We start from the raw sequence: 18832 nt of genomic DNA, 5'->3' as shown, positions 1-18832 counted from the left end.
TCTAGCAACCAAGTGCTGAAAAGAAACTCCACCCAAAACAAAGTGAAACAATACAGACACTTAACTTCATGAGTGTGCGTGCGTGTGTGTGTGTGTGTGTGTGTGTGTAAGATTCTCAGCGTGCAAAGATAGAAACTCATTTTCAGACAATTAAAACAGAAAAAGTCTCAATTGTAGATGGCAGGGAAGGAAGTCAGGAGTGAGTAAAAAGCAATGAGAAAATGTGTAATGCGGGGATGAGGGTATAGTTTCCACACACCGGGCTAAAGCAAGGTTTACACTCTTAAGCAATAAAAACAAACCATTAAGCTAGGCCCTGCACTGTCAGGAAGTATAAAACAGTTCTTGAAACTTTGCAGTTACTATACAAAAGCTTTTCATAAACTCTGTTTCCTGATCTTCATTAAACGTTAACATCAAGTTGCCATGGGGCAATTAGCTTGCCTCCTGAAATCAATAAAAAATCAACAATTTGGAAATAGTTGTACAGTAAAATAGTTCAATAATTATTCTCTCATAGTGTTGTGGCCAAGCGGTTCCAGTGTAAATGCAGTCCAGATGAGATCCTGCTCCGTATGAGGGAAGCTTTAGGCAGATCCGTGGTTTGCTTAGAGACCTCCTCATCAGCGTGGACCGCCACTATAATGTACTCCTGGCAGTGACTGCCAGCGGGGCCCCGGGCACGGGGCAAACACAAGCTTTTAAGCGGTGTTAAAGTCAGTGTCTGGCTTAGGACGGCTTAAGCACCTCAAAAGAACTCAATTCAAAATTTACAGATCTCAACAAAATGATAGAGTCAATGAAAAAAAAAATAGGCACTCTATATTCAGAATTCGGATTCCGGACAGGAACAAATCACGTATATACATATATAAAATGCATACACAGACACACACACACACGTATATATGCATATACACACACACAACAAAGGGTGTACTTGAGATTAGGAATTCATTCATTCCAGCATTTCTTCAATAAAATATTCAAATCTGAATTGTTTGTAAGAAATCTTCAAAGTCCTTCTATAAAGTACTGCAATGCTAACCAGATGACTCTCATAGGACAGTTCTCAAAAAAAAAAAAAAAATGAGTTGCCAGGACCAAGCAAAGACAGAAAGTCATTTCTTTGCTGACACCCTTTTTCAGAGGGAAATCAATTCCTTTTGCTTTTTCTAGCCTGAGCCCATTTTAAGCACCTTATTTGAAGCCAACCGCAGCATCGAAAATTCCAATATCCATTAAATCAAACCTCAAATACCAGCTTTGGAAGCTTTATACCACCCTGTAGGCTCAATGGTGCTGTACAGTGAACCGTCTTAGAACTTAAAAAAAAAAAAAAAATCAAGCATCATTTTTTTGTATAAACAAATGCTTCAAATGTATGACATCTACTTGCTGCCTTCAAAGGAAAAACTTTTAACTCAGACGCTTGGCACTAAGATCACACAGGATCAACTCAGTGGACTGACTTAAGTGTTAAACTTTTTTAAAGTACGTTTTTAAGGGCTTGCACCTGCTCCCCCATCCACATAGATGTACTGACACGTATTTGACGAAACTGACTACATACATGCCCAAGCAAGCAAGCGGAGCAGATTTTACAAGATAAGCAACCAAGTGTTTTCATGTCTGAGGGTGGCTAGAACACAAAATTGCCAGTCATCTTGTGGGGGAAAAGAATGCCTTTGAAAAAAAAAATGTAGGGCATCATTTCAGATATGGTGAACTATATTCAGACGCCATTCTATATACAGGTTCGGTTTTATGTATTTTTAAGTGCTGCTTTTTAGAGAGAGGCCTAAACTTGGTCCAACTTTTGCAGTTAGGATTAAGAAGGTATTCATTAGAGCCTGGCTACTCAAACTATGGTCCTCCGGCCAGCAGTAAGGGTTTCACCTGGGAGCTTGTTAGAAATGCAGGATCTCAGAGCCCAGACCCCAGACCCATTGAAACAGAATCTATTATAGAACATGATTCCAGGGGGTCTGTATACACATGAAAGTTTCATTCTCCTTAAGGCATTACTGGTGATTCGGATGCACATTAAAATCTAAGAAGTTTTATTTAGAGCATTGGTCCCCAAAGTTACGTAGAAATTCACTTTGAAGTTTGCAGGGCAGGGAAATGGTCAGAAAATTCTGCCCTGGAGAATACCAAAAGGCTGTAATTTATGTCAGCAGGGTAGAGGAAAAAGGAAAGGCAATTTACCTGAGTGAGCAGACTTGCCTTTTATCCCCTATTTCACCATACCCGTCCCCTGCTAAAATTCAGATAGAAAAGGAATATTGCCAGGACATTCTTACTTCCTTGGATTGCCAATCCATGTCACAATGACTTTAGACTTTATAATTATTCTTTAATGCAAGGCTAGGTTCCTTTTGCCTTATAACAGATGAGAAGGCTGTAGCATATAAACATTCAGTCAATCAATATCTTAATGTTATGCCAGTAGAATAGAAATATGCTATTTTTTAAAGTGCTTTGAATTGCACACATGATTTTCCCCCTCCAATAAAAAATTGAGGGGAAGAAAAACAGACCACATAGGTTATCTAGTGATTATGCAGTTTGTTATATAGACCAGATTTACAGATCTCTCCATGCTTTGCCTCTTGAAGTACAATTTAAAGCAGTGACCGGAGTAGAAATATGAAAAGAGAGAAGCACAGATAGATCTATAAACCACTCCCTTCTCTATTTCCAATTTTTGAAGGCAAAAAATTAACAGAGCAACCTGGATGTGCTACAGAGGTTAAAATCACACCAGGGAAGCACATGCAGCCAAGAAAAGCACAAAAACACAGGATCAATTTAATGAATTTTGAAAGGTGAGACCCCCAAATTAAGAAATGACTACATATTAATTTGTTAAAAAAGGCCAACTCTAAAACGATTGAAAATATCCTACAGAATAGTGACTGAAATTCAAGAAATTCAGTGTCATACAGTTAGTTATGACTCTTTATTCCTCAGAACGAAGAACATGAGCCAAAATGTCTGTAAGAATGTATAATATATGTAAAAATATTGTTTCTCGAGTGAACTGCCAAGAGGGCCAAAGTCCCCAGTTATTATAAAACCTCTGAAACTAAACTGATACTGAAAATGCCATCTATGCATACATTATATTATATATATCATATATATTTATACATACACATTGCTTTATATATATATTGCAAGAGAATGCATTTGAGTTGATACCATTGAAAGCGATTTTAACCAAGAAAATCAGAACCAATGAAGTAGAGAAAGCAAAAGGATGGATGAAACTGCTACAGTAGCATGAAGTTCTTGTGCTACACTCTCACACTCTCATCCAGGAAATCTGAAGATGAGAAAACATGCGTTATTGTTTTAAGAAGTTAAGACTGTGGGGTTTGCCCCTCTTCTCCATGGCAAGAGGGGGTGAAGACTGGCTGGAAAACAAAGATGACACCTCACCTCCATAGTTGGGTCTAATCTAATGATTCTCTCCTACCCAAGAGCAATAGCAGCAGAGAGAAAAGGAAGCAGCTAGAAGATTTTAGAAGTTAACTAGTATCAATAAAATAATAACTACAGAATACATTTAAAGATAAGTTATATGTAACCTCCTAACCTCCAAAATGTAAGTATGCTCATGGTCATCAAAAGTTAATTCATGGGAAGAATTTGATCATAAGAGTCTGTTCCATTACAAACACTAATTTTTAAGCCAATTCTAAGGCAGGGCCTAGGAAGAGAGATTAGAACTAGGTTTCACCAATCATGGCAGGCTGAGAAGGGACTAAAAATTGACCCACAATCATCAGTAAAATGGTGAAGAATTGTGGCTTCCCTGGTCTTACAGACATATCCCCTGACCCTTCCTTGGCTGGTAACAATCCAGGGCACAGAAACTCTGACACTGGTAAGTGTTCATTCCAAGCAGCCTAATTTGACTTCATTCTGTTTGGGCTTCATCCAGTTGGCAGATGTTCCTGTAGAAGCTGATCTCAGACACTTTCCCTTTCTAATTTTTTGGCACTGTTGCCTCTGTTGCATGGGATATTATCTCTGAAACTTTATCTTGGGTTCCCCAGGTTTTGCTCATTTTGTAGGCTTTAGTTTCCCCTTAAATCTTTCCACCCCAAAGAGGTTCATATGAAAAATACTAAATCATCAGGAATACCTCTGATCCAAATACGACTTATCAAGTGACTAGCTTACGATTTTCCAACCATTCCTTGCCTTTCCCCCCCACCCTCCTCTAAAATATGTAACTTTAGAAACAAAAATGCAAACACAAGGTAATCATTGTGAGCACTGTACAAATGCACCATTTTCTCTCACAGGTTGGACTTATAGAACAAAATGCCAAAGCTTTGATATTTATTATCTGAAATAGGTTGAACATTTGGAGAAATGTGTTCAAACACATAACCTTGGAAAGAAAAGCAAGCTGATCAGTCAGAGAACAGAGGGTGGGCTGAAAACGTGATGTGCACAGTTTTGCTGTGCATTAGGCAAGTTAGAAAATTGGGTCCTTCGGAGAGTAACAAGCTCCTAGATGAGGTAAAGGTAAAATACAAATCGATTTCCAACTCTTGTTGAGGGCCACGAGATATCAATTTTAAATATACATGACCACAGTATCAATAATGAAGAAATTTGATGTTTTATTTAATACTTTGGCCAGATCAGCCCCTTTGAATGTTTCACTAGTTTAGGAAAGAACAACAAACCATCATTCACTTTCCTGCTGGTTCATCATTTTCTTTATAATTTCCATTGATCCTGCTTTATTCTTTCTGCAAATTAAGGGGCGGGGGCAGGTTCTATATTAGATCAGCAATGTCTGATTCTTATCCAAATATTCCACCTAATAAGGATGTAAATTCTCATGGATTGGACAACCACTCTGCAACATTCCTGAGAATCGAATAATATAATAATCTTGAAAGTCAGCAGAGTGGATTATCCACTTTTTTTTTTTTCTGGACTTGAACTTGTGAACTTAACAGTAGCGCTGCAAAAAAAAAAAAAAAAAAAGCAAATGTGCTAAGCACTTTGCCAGAGTAACCTTCCATGTAGACTTTTCATCTTAAATACAACACAACTGAAAACAACTACAATTTTTGGAAAAGTATGTACAAACCCGATACTTCTTTTGATTACATATAAATACAAATTAGCTATTTTTCCTAAAAAGTGGTTATAATAGTAAATAAATACAAAATAAATCTGACCATTATACTTCATGTGCTGGGGTTGAACCCATATAAAATGTACAACTAAATACATTTTAAATCTTTAAGGAATAATTCTCTGATTAAAATATTTGTTTTCCCAACTTCTTTTTGTAGATATAAATATATTTTCAAAATAGCTGTTTTTTTTTTTTCCATTCCATTCCATAAATAAAAGTCTTCATTGGGAAATATTAAAGTGTCAGCTGGTGGGGGGGAGGGTTGGTTTGTTTGTTTGGGTTTTTTCTCTTTTTTCTAAAATATATATATATATATATTTATTTATTTAATAATGCTGTGCTAACGACACCCACAACCCTCCACAACCATGTCCTGATAGTTCTTTAATACAACCTTTTCGTTTTCATCAAGGTACAGCATGGAGATGGCGCTGAGTTCGGTTGGGACACAGCACGCCTTAGGAATCTTAGAGTTCACTGAGTTGACCAACGTCTGAACAATGGCGTGATTAGTGGAGTTCAGGTGATCAGCTAGAGGAAAAGGGCATTCTCCGTGGCAGTAAAAGGCGTGATACCCCGGAGGGGCCACAATCCAGTCATTCCACCCCACGTCGCTGAAGTCCACGTACAAGGGGTGTCTCTTACAGCTGGACTTAAGGCGTTTCCGCTGTTTGTGTTTCACCTGACGCTTTTCTCTTTTGTGGAGGGGATGCCCTTTCCCGTCGTGGCCAAAAGTCACCAGCAATGGCCTTATCTGTGACCAGCTGTGTTCATCTTGGTGCAAAGACCTGCTAATCCTAACGTGTCTCTTGGAGACACCTTGTTTCTCCTCTAAGTGGGTCACTTCCACCATGAATCCGTGGTTGGTGTGTCCTTGTGCAGTCCACCTCATCACGGCGGGGGTGACGTCAAAACTCTCCCACCTGCTCGCATTCTGATTCACCAGCCTAGTGTCCAAAAGTCTGGTCACCGGGAATTTCGAGTTGGCTGTTGCAGGTTTTATAATTTCATAAATATTAATTCGGTGATGGAAACTGCTATTGTCTCCCAAAGCTTCCTGCATCTGTTCTCGAAAAACCTGAAGTTCTGCTGAGGTGATGAACTCCTCGGTGGGGACAGAACTTAAATTAAAGAAGAATCGCCGGGTTGTTTTCCCACTTGTTTCTGGCAGTTCTTCCAAAGATTCTGATTTGATATGGAAGAGTAGGAAAAAAAAAAAAAAAACAATAAGAAAAATCATTCAGTAAGAGAAGTAATAATGACAGTTTGATTATCTAGGAATATTTTTAAACTCTATCATGGGGTTTGATTTAATCCAAGTAAAAGAATGTAACCAGAAAATAAAAATTTCCTCTTTAAATAAAAATGGAGTCTCCCTTCTCTCTTTTCTATAAGTTCGTGTCAACATGCATACCATGAAATAAAATTTCATAATTCATTGTTGGGTTTTTGATCTCATACAGGAACACTGCTTCCAGGTGGCTATAATAATGGGGGAAATGGTGATGCATTTCTTTGGAATTCACAGACTTTAGGGCAAAAAAAAAAAAAAAAAAGAAAGTCAGCACTATAGTTAGTAGAGGTCTAATGAGGGAGGATTTGAGGAAATTATTGCATTTCTTTTTTAAAAAAAAGCTTTAATGTCAATCCCTTAAGCGGTATTCTAAAACATTACTCTGCAATTTAGATGATTTACAAATCTCGATATACAGATTTCAGCTTCCTAATTAAAGACTCTGAAACTCAACATCAACGATGACATTTTGCAAAGCACACCCTACTATTTTACTCAAAAGTCCAGAGACAAAGGCATTTACAGGGATCTACTTCTTTGGAAACGTATGGGTGGTACTAGGACACTGTAGTAATTAAAGCCAAACAATTTCAAGAGAAATAGCTTCCCAACTGTTGTCTGTTCTCTCACCTCCTTATGACCTCAAAAATCAAAATCTCATTTTAGATGCTTTTGCAAGGAAAAAAAATGACTCTGTCTTCTGCTTGTAATTCCTTTATGTTTAAAAAAAGAAAACACACTAAAAACATCCACCTACCCAATAATAGGCTGCAGGATAGATAAAAAACAAAAAAAAATTATTAAAAATTTATTAAAAAGGCCATCATGACATACATGATATAAGGAATAATCTCATCCCGTTAAAGAATAATCCTTCTATGTTTATTATCATTTTTTTCAAAATAGCCATCCAACTGAGCCATGCATAAAAGCTTTGTCTGATTTAAGATTACTGAATTTCAACTTTAAGAAATATTGGTTTCCAAGCAAACAATAAAACATAACGTAGCACCCTGAATGCTTGTAGTCTGCAAATCATCAAAGGTACAACATTATTCTTAATGTGATTGTGAATAGCACTAGATTTTGAGATAGTTGGACTTATTTTCTTCTAGCTTTATCACATCCTATCATTGCCTGTCAAAAAAATCTGCCTGCTTCATTCAGAATCCCAACGCAAGTGCTAACAAAATCTATTTTGCCATAGTTTCACATCATCATAAGAGGAGACTGTATTTTTATTAATTTTATGGGTGTACTTCCCCTAAAGACAAACAGCTGTCAGTTGTTCACAGAATCTAGACACCTTGGCAAAGGAGGATCATGTCAGATCACTCTCTCAAAGGTTCTACCTGTGTAAACCTTCATCATCAAAGCAACAGGTGTTAATGCAGCTAAGTGGAAGCGTCGAGTTCAACAGGGGCAGTTTATATCAAATTACAGAATAATGCTTTAATGCAGTACTTTTCAAACTTTAACCTTCACATGAAACAACTACAACACCTTAAAGCTTCAAATGCAGATTCCGATTCAGTAGGTCTGCGAGGGAGCCCAAGACTCTGCATTTCTAGCATGTTCCTAGGGGAGAGGGCGCTCCAGAGCTGGTGGAACACACTTTTGAGTGTCAAGGTTTTAAAGCATGTTTTTCACATTCAGGTGTAGACGGCCAGAGTAGTGTATTTTTAAAAGTGACTTTTTGTTAAATAACATAAAAATGAATAGAAGAACCATTAGTGTTAGCCAAGGAATAAGAGTTGAGGCCACAGGTGGGCCAGCCAGTGACTCAGAACAGAAGGTTTATAGCTCATCTACTTGGACATGGAGACTATCAGGCCAGATGAGTCCTCCGTGGTCCCATGTCTGTTAATCCAAACCTCCTGGGGATATCTTTGAGGATCTGTCTGTCTATTCTAAACCCCACTGTACTTCAGGCCAGGCACAATCATTAAAATGACCCTCCCACCATTGGAACCTGGCTCTTCTCGGTGGTTCCCAACAAGTATCAAGCATTTGATATTTAGCTTCTTTTCCCCCTTCCTCCCTGCAATTCAGGAGCCCTCTGATGTTTCAGTGGAAGGCAACTGTTCAGCAGAGAAGGTAAAACTCAGAAGTCCCAGGCCCCAGTGATACGGAAGCCAGATCTGCTCCTGAGCTGCTGACTTATCTGATACTAATACTCTTAAGAACACCCTTTTCTTTAAAAGAGGGAGAAGGAGTGGCAAATTATCCAGGCCTAGCTATATTAACAAAAGTGTCCAGAGAAATCACAATTGCAAGATAAACCCTGAATCCCAATCCATACATAAAAAAAGAAGGAAGCTATAAACACACATATACACACAAACACATGGCCAGAGGATGACAATGAAGCGACAATCTCCAAGGTAAGTATGAGGGACAGATAAATGAAGAAGGTGCATATAAAAGAGGCATAGAATGGAATAATAACCCTCAGGAAAAAAAAGATAAGACTGAATCATATAAAATTGCCATTATTCAACCAGAAACACAGAAAACAGCAATTTCATGCAGTTAAAAATCTCCTTGGAGGTAAGTAGCCTTAGTAAAGGAGAATCACTTAGTGGCCTTAACAAAGGAGAAAAAATGAGCAATTAAATGACAACAGGTAATGTGAAGCTCTTTCCAATGGCATCTCAGTGAACCTCTTCCTTCAAAGACCCTTATTCCACCCTTAATAAAGAAGCCCCTATTACAACACCCCTGAATGCAGACTCAGGTCACAGAGGTAAGTCTGAAATTCACAGGAACCCCTAAACCCTGGAAAATAACTGCCCAAGGTTAGGGTATGTACCACCTTTTCCTCTGATCTGCAATGGAGGAGTATGAATCTTTTCTTGAGGGGAGGAAAATCAAAACCTACTGTAAATAAAGTAAATTAAAGAAAAAAATTTCTATAAATTATCACAGCAAGCCCGGGGATGATGAAAGTATATAGAGGACTTACGGAAGTATGTAACGTATGCTTTTTTGGAGGTTTATACAGTTGTTAATTCTCTGTAAATATCCCTTGCTGAATAAGCTGAACTTGCTAAGGGATTTAAGGATTCTGACCTATCTTCGACCTGAGCTTGTGAGCCTCTAAGTTCTTAACCAAATGGGTGAACCCACAGCTACAAAAATGTTGGAAAATTAAGAAAAATAAGGCAACAATGATGTTCAACCTTTTCCTCCAAAAGTGAAGTCCTAATTTAATCACCTACACTATGTCAATTACTCATCCACCTTCAAGTAATCCAAAAGACTGAGCTGAATTCTCTCAGCCAGCCTAGATCCACTCTGTCCTCCGCTTCCCTAGAGAAGGGAAGAAAATAACATTAACAAAAAAAGTTATCATGATAATGACAGCTAATGTGCTGAATGCTTTTTTTTTTTTTTTTTTTTTTTTTGGTGCCAGGTCTGGCCCTAACAACTTTACATGAATTATCTCACAACAAACCAATTAGAGAAGAACTATCATTATCTCCATTTCATTTTGTAAGTGAAACGGTTGGTGTTCAGAGTGGTTATATAAGTTTCCTAAGCTCACAGAGCCAGTAAATGAAGAGTAGAGCTATGAACTTGACTCTACTGCAGTTCCCAAGTTTCTGGCCACTAGACAGTACTACCTAATACAGACAAGTCAAAAACTCAAGCAAAAGTCAAACCCATTAGGGACACATTTTTATTTAATATAATGATAACCTAGGATGAAATTTGTTCCAGCTAAAGGGACAGATTGCATACCCAGGTATGGTGGAGTGAGCAGCAGAACTAAATGAGCAGAAAAAGTAAAGCGATGGCCCCACTTGGATATGGAGACCTTGTTTGAAACCACTGCTATTTTGTGGCTGTCTTTTTGTTCTAAATAAAGTATGGTGAGTTTTATCAAAAAAGTAAGGTATCATTATGCTTTGAGAATTTTGCAACACTCTTTGGAGAAAAAAACTTCCATTAAAACAATAAAAACAATGACAGAACCTGGGAATATGCTGGCAAATCAGTAAAGCTGGAAATCACTACCCTAACAGAAAATGAAAGGGGCCAAGTATGATGCACAAGATTTTCTAGAAGATAAAACAATGGTTAGAGAACTGATCAAGGAGAAAAAAGGTAAAATATGAAAGGTTAAACAGAATTAGTTTCTTTTTTTTTTTTTTAAGACAACAAAGGAAACGGCAACTAAAGAAAAGTAGAGCACGGTTGTCATCACTAACTCTGATTTGGTCTTTGCCCACCCTTAGCTCTTGATACCTTGGAAATGAAAGAGTGCCCTCTGACTGCTCAGTGAAATATGCAAAAGGCAAGTCTAAAAAAGACAAAATAGCTCAATGCAGAAGGATCAAGAGAGATATAAGGGAACTACTAAAAAAAAAAAGGTGGAACAGAAAATATCAGTGCCAAGGAACTACCACCAGGCATTTTTAAATAGAATAAATTTCCCACTTAACGGGGCCTTCTGTAATCACACAGAAATGCCTGGGGGTACTAGGGAAGCCTACCAGCTTGGTATTGGATTGGGGGGCTCTATGTTTCCAAATTCTTTGTTTGTACTGGGAATTAATTTGTGCCATGATTTCTCCATCATAGAGCAACAGTCGTTTCTTGAACTTTCCTATCATATGGATATTTTCATGTTAATTATATCTGTGCAATGAGGGTTAATCTCAGCTTGAAAGTTTTAGTCACAGAGGCAAATAATTCAGTTATTTCATGCAAAAAGAAGACTGTGTCTTTCAGAGCCAGAAGAACAAGTTCCTGGTCCTTCTATACTCCAATCTGACAGAAAAGCAGGAAGACTTTTGGCAATGAAGTTGGCCAATGAAGTCAACCAATTTCAATGCGTTTCTAACTGCAGCAAAGCATAAAACACTCTTTCCAGTTGAAGTGATTTTTCTATCTTCAATGGCAGTTTTGAAAGGCTTATGTGGCTGAAGCACTTTCTAATAACTTTGAAACAAGAAAATTTTAGCAAAACTTACACTCTCCCAAATAAAAGCCTTTATGGAAAGGACTAGACAAAGTTTAATAGGAGAAATAACAACTGATAATTTTGTCTCAGATCTCTTATCATATGGTCCCATTATATTCATATTGGTCGAAAGATGTCCATCATGATCTCTCTTATCTTGTAATTCCACCACCAAACCATCTGATCCCACCCACAAAAAAAAAAAAAAAAGAAAGAAAGAAAGAAAGAAAGAAAGAAAGAAAGAAAGAAAGAAAGAAAGAAAGAAAAGAAAAAGTAATTCTTGTAATCAGGTCCTTTGCCAAATAAATGCCCATTAATAGTATATAAACCAAATTCTGCACTTGAGCCAGCAGTCTTAATCACATGGTTTATTAAATGTTTTTTTAGTGGCATGCATGGTACAAGGATGTTTATGAAAATCAAATCCTGGGTTACACAACAATGAATAGTCTTCAAAAAGTGCTATATCCAGCCCAATGATGATATGCTAGTTATAACAGGAAAGGAAATGGATCTGTTGAAATCTACAGCAAAAATTACATAGCTTTTCTCTATCATCTAATTGCATTAAGATCTAAGATATTGCAAGCTGAGTTAAGTTGGTAACTGTTATGCTTTTACATGTAACATTTACGCTTTCAAAGATCTAAATTTTGACTTCTAAACTCAAGCATGCTATTTAAGTTAAAATAACACACTGAAATAATGTATAGCCTGTTCAGTTTTGATCAAGCCACTTCTAAAAGAATGAGAAATATGAGGATTTCACTGATGAAATCCTCACACCATTGAATGTTTCAGGTGTTAACACTTAAAAGATCACCCTTTTAAGCTACGAGAGAGAGACAGCATCTTTCTGGCCTTAAAAATAAAGTTAAGAATGGTTTCTATGCTAAATTTCCAGCAGAGGTGGCTAAAACAGCTGTTCTTGTTATTTTTCTATCCAGAAAACTATTCTAATCAGCATCAGCTGGGAATGTCATCCAGGGTTATGATGATGGAATGTACACAAATGAAAACGTTTCCACATATGACCATATAGACAACTTCTGCTTGCAGTGGATGAATTCTGAAGGGGAAGAATGAGATTTTACTGCCTTTCAAATCTCTGATTTCTGCTAGCAGAGGGCACCTCACTTAGAAATGTGCTTGAGAATGAACTGACAATCAACGTAGTGTCCCTCCGTAATGTACAGCTGCCTCAATGATGAAGAAGGCTACTTTGTTATGTGACTTGCCCCTGGGAATCTTCCCCTTATCGACCAGTGTTCTCACAAGTATAAGTCAGTCATCCTTCACACTGGGAGAAAACTTCTGGCTGTGCCATTTCTGATTTGTTTATATCAGTGTAGATTTCTACTTGAAATTTACCATCTCAGCAAGGCAAGGCAAGAAAAAGGGAACTTCACTTCCTAACTCTTCAATATCCTACAAGTGGCTGCTCTATGACATACAACTTTGTACTCTTCTAGAACTTGAAGGAAGCCATGCTCTCTTTAGAATGGATTAAGCCAAAGGAGCACTTAAAAGTGTAGAAAAAGAATTGAGGTGGAACATATTTTTGACTAATTGCTCTAGGAACTTAGGTACAGAAGATTTCAATAGCTGCTCTAAGACATTTCAAATCCACTAAATGCCCTTCTGATGAAACAAGCAGAAATATCCTACCTTAGAAAAACCACATGTAGTATCATAAAAGAAAAAAAAATCCACATTTCAGTGCACATGAAGGAAAACAGGCAGCTGCAGCAAAAGCTTTTATCTGAAGGCTTGCCTTGTCTCTGCTCAGAGCCTATCTCAGATTTAAGCACAAGACAAGAAAGTCATTGTGGAAACAATAAGATTGATTGTGGAATTGATCTCCCACGGGGATTAGATTGGGATTCAAAATCTTCCAAACCAGGCCCAGATCAACTGTAAATTAGAAAGACTTTGGGGCCCTGGGCTTTGATTTTTCAGTACCATCTCTGAAATTTCTGCCCTTGGCTCTGTGTAGGCTGAAACCCCAGCTTAAATAGCAGATTTATAGAGCAAGAGCTTCTAAACAGACTTAAAGAAATCCCAATCCACCTCCCTTCTCCTTCTGCCCCCATGGCACTCTTGCACGTTTAGATGTCTAGGGGCATGCCTTTTGCCCTCATCTTCCCCATCATTTGATTTCTCTCCAGTTTCTGGGGGAGGAGTAGCTCTTCTGGCTGCAAGCCAGGAAAAGGGTGCGGATTTAACTAAAGGGAATCCCTGAATCCCTGGCTCCTCCGCCACACAAGCAGTACGTTAAAATCAGATTCAGAAATTACGGTACAGAAGCAGGAATGGAAACGTCTGCGGTGCCCTGGCCAAGCTGCCTCCCGGGGGATGCCTGAAGTCTGCCCACCTTGGGGGGCTTTGCGGGATGACTCCCCGCCCCCGTCCTCGCCCCCACTCCCGGCCCCACGCCTCACCTTCATGGTGGAAGCTGCGCACCGTGTTGGCGCGGCTGGCTGCCCTCTCCAGCCGGTGGTCCGGGGCGGGCGCGCCGGGCTGGCCCGAGTGCCGGCGGTATAAGTCCAGCATGTACGGGGGCACCACGGCGTCCCTGCTGGGGGTGGGTCTCTGTTTCAGGCCGAACATGCTGAGCAGCCGCAACTCGAACTCGCTCAGGACGTCGTCCGAGGGCTGGGATGAGGGGCGGCCCGACGACGCCGCGAACTTCCTGCGGCCCAGCTCGGGAATGAGGCCGGCCGCGCCGCCCAGGAGGACCTGGGGAAGCAGCAACGCTAGAAGACAGCGGGTCCCGGCCACCATGGTCGACCTGCGGACAGGGCCGACGTGAGTCACCCGAGTTCCCCGCCCAGTCCTCTTCCCTCCCTTCCCCGCGGCCCGGGCTCCCGTTTGGCTCCCTTGCCGCCTCCTCCAGGGTGCCCTCCTGGCTTGCAACACTCGCGGGGCTACTTAAGAGCGACGGAAGCTCGAATGTTTGGGGAGAATGAAGGGTCCCAAGTTCCTGAGCCAGATGGGTTTCTCCCTCCCATCCCACTCTCAACTCGTCTGACATCTGATTTGGGGCTTTGCGCACACCCCCCACCCCTGCCGGAACCAGCGTCAATGACTGTCACCTTTTTTTTCTGGGACACCAGCGCTGGCAGTCAATGCGGGGAACCCGGGGAAACCACCGCTTGGTCTGACACCCTGTGTCCCCTACACACACCCAAACACGCACTGTCCAGCGCTCACTGGCATATAAACATGCACAAATGGCGCATGTGACTTCCTCAGAGGCACTGTATAGAACTTCCTGATACATCAAACACACACACACACACACACACACACTCTATAACTTCCAGACTCTGTAAGCTCAAGACCACAACTTGTGAAGCCACTTGTAACCTGGGGTCCACGCCCCTAACCTCAGCGGTGTCAGGACAGGCCACTCCATCCCCGCATCACCCTAGTGCAGTCAAGATACACATGTATCTTCCTGAGATTACGTAAATGGCTGAAATTTACTAATGCACGTGTCAGCTGCTAAAAACAGTACAAAGTGGCACTTAAGCACTGACTCCGCACATTTCTGGAAACTAGCAGGGAGAACCCCAACTTGTAGCACTTTCCGAAATGGGACTTGACTCTGAGCAGAGAAAGCAGGTCTCCCGGAAACACTTGGAGAAGGGGCAGGGGATCACCATGGCAGCGCGGACAGGTTGGCAGCTAACGGGTGAAATCTAGGGGCCACCCTCTCCAAAGGATTTATTTGACTTTATTTTTTTTCCTTGATCATCTAAGTGTTATCAGCCCTAATAGCGTACCCAGGAGAGGGAGGGAGAATGGGTGGAAGAGCGCATGCCAGGGGGCGGTGGGATGGGGGCACCCCCGCAGGGGCTCGGCTGCACGTGGACCCGGAGGGGGGCGTCTGTTTACCTCGGGCCTGGCAGGGCCCAAAAAGGGCTCTGCCGCTTCTGCTGCCTAAGCCCCGCGCCCACCCCCGCACACCCCCCAGCCCCGCGTCCCCTACCTTTAGGAGACCGCAGTCCGTCTAAGAAGCACGCAGGGACACGTCCATTGAAAGAGTCTCCACATGGAAAAAGCTCTGGCCCAAGGACCTGGAGCGAGGACCGTGTGTCCGTTCCCTTTCTTTGCCTCCTGCTTCTCCCGAGCGCCGGCCGCGGAGTCCCTCTCTTCGCGCTGGGCACGGCGACCCGGGGCCGGGCGAGGCCGAGGGGCCGGGGGGCGGCGGGGCTCGGAGGCGGCGAGGCTGACTCCGCCGGAGCAAAGGCACCGGCGCGAAGTGGGGAGCGCAAGTTACTCTGCCTGCAAGTTCAAGAAGTCTCCAGCCAAGTGCTGACACACAACAACAGCGAGCAGGGGGAGGAGTGCGGGGCAGGGAAGGGAAGAGAAGGGAGAAAGGAAAAGCTGGTGCTGTCGTCGTCCTTAGGCACCAGCGCCCGCGGGACGCGTGGCCCCGCGCGGGGCCGGCTCCGGGACTCGGGGGGCGAGGGTCGGGCGCTCCGCGCTAGCTCCGCCGAGGTCCATGGCTCGGGGCGGCCATCCTGGGCGACGCCGGGTCCGGGGAAGGGCACGGCGGCGATCTCGGTGCCAGGCGAGTTGCCCCCCCGCATCACTCCGCCTTACTCCAGCGCACCCCCATTAGCGCTCGCCAGCTGAAACCGCCGCGGCTCTGGCGCCCCGTCGTCCTCGGGCGCATTCTCCGGCAAGCCGAGCCGAGTCCGGGCCGCCGCGGCGAGTGGCCGCGCTCTCCCCTCGCTCTCCCAGCCCAGGGGCCAAGTGCCTTTTGTGGCCAGCCTGGGGTCCGATCACACCCCGGCCGGCGCGTCCCAGGCCCCCGATCCCCGGCAGGAGGGGCTCGGCATCGCGGCTCTCGGGCTCGGCTCCGGACTCCCAGGCGCTCCGCGCGTCGGTCCGCGACTCCGGGGCGGCCCGGGCGGCCGAGGCCACGGCGCTGCGGCGCGCACGGCTGGGTGCTCCGGTCCGCGCGGGGTCTGCGCTGCGCGAGTGCCTCCCGGCCGCCGCTACTCTGCGCGGCGCTCGCCTCGGGGGCGTGTGGGTCGCCGGCGGGGGCTGCGGCGGCCGATGTCCGGCGGTGGCTGCCAAGCCCCGGCGGGGTGTGGGAAGCGGAGCGGCGGGCGCAGCGCGAGCCGGGCGCAGCGCGGCGCGGCGGGGCGAGGGCTCTGGCGGCGACGGCGGCGACGGCGCCGTGGCGCGGCGCTCGCGGCTTTTAAAGGGGACGCCGCCGCCTGCTCGTTCCCTCCCGGGCGCGGCGAACACCTCCCCCTCGGTGGCGCGGCTCGCCGGGGATCCCCGAGCGGGCGGGAGCGGCGCGCAGGGGTGTGGACGGCGCGCCCGGGCGGGCGGGGCGGGAGCGCGCGGCCGCCGAGGGGGGCGCTAGTGCCTCCAACCCCTGCCCCAAAGGGGAGATCCGCCGGGGCGCCCGACCCTCGCGGGGAACCTGGGGACGAAATCCAGGGCAAATGTAGGGTCGGGCCTCTATTTCCCCACTGGGCCCGTTATTCAACTTTCAGTTTTAAGTTTTTCGGTAACAGACAATTAAAAGGAAAAAAAAAAAGAACTCAACCAAGTTACAGGGCATCTTGGCATAGGCTTGGGGTAGACACTTCTGTGTTTCCCCAGCATGAGAGGAAAATGAAAAGAAAACAGGAGGCTGGAAACTGAGTGTTATTCAAACTTTAACACAGAGACATATATGTATTTACATATGTAAGTGCATGTGTACAATTTGCCCTTATATAAATATATGTGTGCATTTATATTCCTATCCATGTGCGTGTATTTATATTCATATAAACATATCTAATATGCAAAAATATGTTTCTATAAATATATTTATATATGTAAATATACCCAAAGGAAGGCACACATTTCTATAAATATATGTCTATATATGTGACATGGATGTCATAGTACTATGTATAACATATGTGTAACGGACTCTGTGCCTGTGTGTGTGTGTGTGTGTGTGTGTGTGTGGCAGCCTAAGGGAAGGATGGGAGGGATTTTATTTCTTTTTATGGTAGCAATCACTTTGTGCGTGTGATATTTATCTCACCCAGCTAGGAGGCAGGCGATTAGCAGCTTAGAGGAAGGTAAAATAATGCACAGCGTGAGCCAAGCATACAAGACAATTCCCTTTTGGGACCTTAGAACCTTCTGCTCCACCCTTTTCCACCAAGCCTCCAGAAGCAGGGCTGTGACACATGGCCAAGTCACTTGTCTTCCTCAGCTGAAATATTCCTCAAAGCTGCTGCACCATGGGTCTGAGGCCAAGGCTTTCTGTCCCTACCAGGATTCCCGGAGCCTCCATGCATGCGTAGCACCACCAGCTTAACTAGATGGTCTCCAAAACCAAGGGCGGAAATTTTTTGGAAAAGGCCAGGTTGGCAAAATCAGGTTCTCCTGCACCAGAGCTTTTGGGCCTGCAAAACAGAGACAGAAAAAAGTTAGAGGCTGGAGCTGGTAATAATCTATTATCCATGTGTATTATTTTTTTCGGTTGGGGAGCTAAAATAATTCTAGGTTCCGCTCACGTAAATCGGATTAGCAACCCACAGAGGGGAATTAGGCACTTGCTGTTTCTAAAGGTATAAAGGTCAAATAAGGTATTTTGGAGAAAGCCTGCCTACCAGGAAAATAAAAGAGGGGGGCAAAATATTCAGGAACATGCTATTTTATTCCCCCCCAAAAAAACTGATATGGAAGTTGATTGTCATTCTGAATCAATGGACACCAAACAAGTAGGCAATAAAACATGTTCTACTCAGACACTTAAGTCAAAAAGTGTTTATTGTGCTTCTGAAACTATTTCCTTCCCTATCAGGCTGAATTGAGAAGTTAACAATTGTTTCTGTCACTACTGAGATTTAAAAAACAGAACAAAACAAGACCTCTGTGAGATTGAAATCGGTATGTAGCTTTTAAAGAGGAGGAAAGCTTTAAAACTGTTGGATGCACCTCAAGAAAAGGGGAAAAATAAATCTTCTGTGATGACATCAAGGATGTCTTGCAGCTCTAGGCCTCCTAACTTGAGAAGTGTAAACCTTGTCAGTTTCTGAACTAATAGGTGAGAGTAAAGAATCGGAGGGAAAAATAGCACTTCTGAACACTCTATTCCATGTCAGTGTTGTGTTACAAAAAAGATCATTTTTTTAAAAACAGGATCTGTTTTATAGAGGGTGTGCGATTTCTGAGGGACTACTGAATGCCTTTCCCAAGCACAGCTTTCCTAAATTTTGGCCCTGTTTCTCTTAAGAGCCAGGCTCTCTGGTTGTTTTTTAGAGATGGCTGCCCTCTTGTGGTGGAAATGTGTTCAAACGCTTGGGAGAAAGAAGTCCACAAGTAATTAGTCTCTGAAGACTGATTTGGGGTACAAAGTACAGGATGA

At 43.1% G+C, this 18832-nt stretch overlaps 1 protein-coding gene across 2 annotated transcripts; it reads right to left on the bottom strand.

The window, feature by feature from the left end:
- Positions 1-4342: 4342 nt before the first annotated feature.
- BMP2 (bone morphogenetic protein 2) lies at positions 4343-15783 on the bottom strand. 2 transcript variants are annotated; one of them, XM_045528535.1, is made up of 3 exons: positions 15431-15783; positions 13878-14227; positions 4343-6358 (listed from the first exon to the last, which is right to left on the bottom strand). In XM_045528535.1, the coding sequence occupies exons 2-3, from the start codon at positions 14218-14220 to the stop codon at positions 5514-5516; spliced, it is 1188 nt and encodes a 395-aa protein (XP_045384491.1). In that variant the 5' UTR covers positions 14221-14227; positions 15431-15783; the 3' UTR covers positions 4343-5513. The 2 variants fall into 2 exon arrangements, with proteins under 2 accessions (XP_045384491.1, XP_045384492.1); XM_045528536.1 differs by lacking the exon at positions 15431-15783 and having other exon boundaries at positions 13878-14325.
- Positions 15784-18832: the final 3049 nt, after the last annotated feature.

This window comes from Lemur catta, chromosome 17 (genome assembly GCF_020740605.2).
Source record: "Lemur catta isolate mLemCat1 chromosome 17, mLemCat1.pri, whole genome shotgun sequence".
NCBI classification, from domain to species: Eukaryota; Metazoa; Chordata; class Mammalia; order Primates; family Lemuridae; genus Lemur; species Lemur catta.
This window is presented reverse-complemented; position numbering and strand designations above follow the sequence as displayed.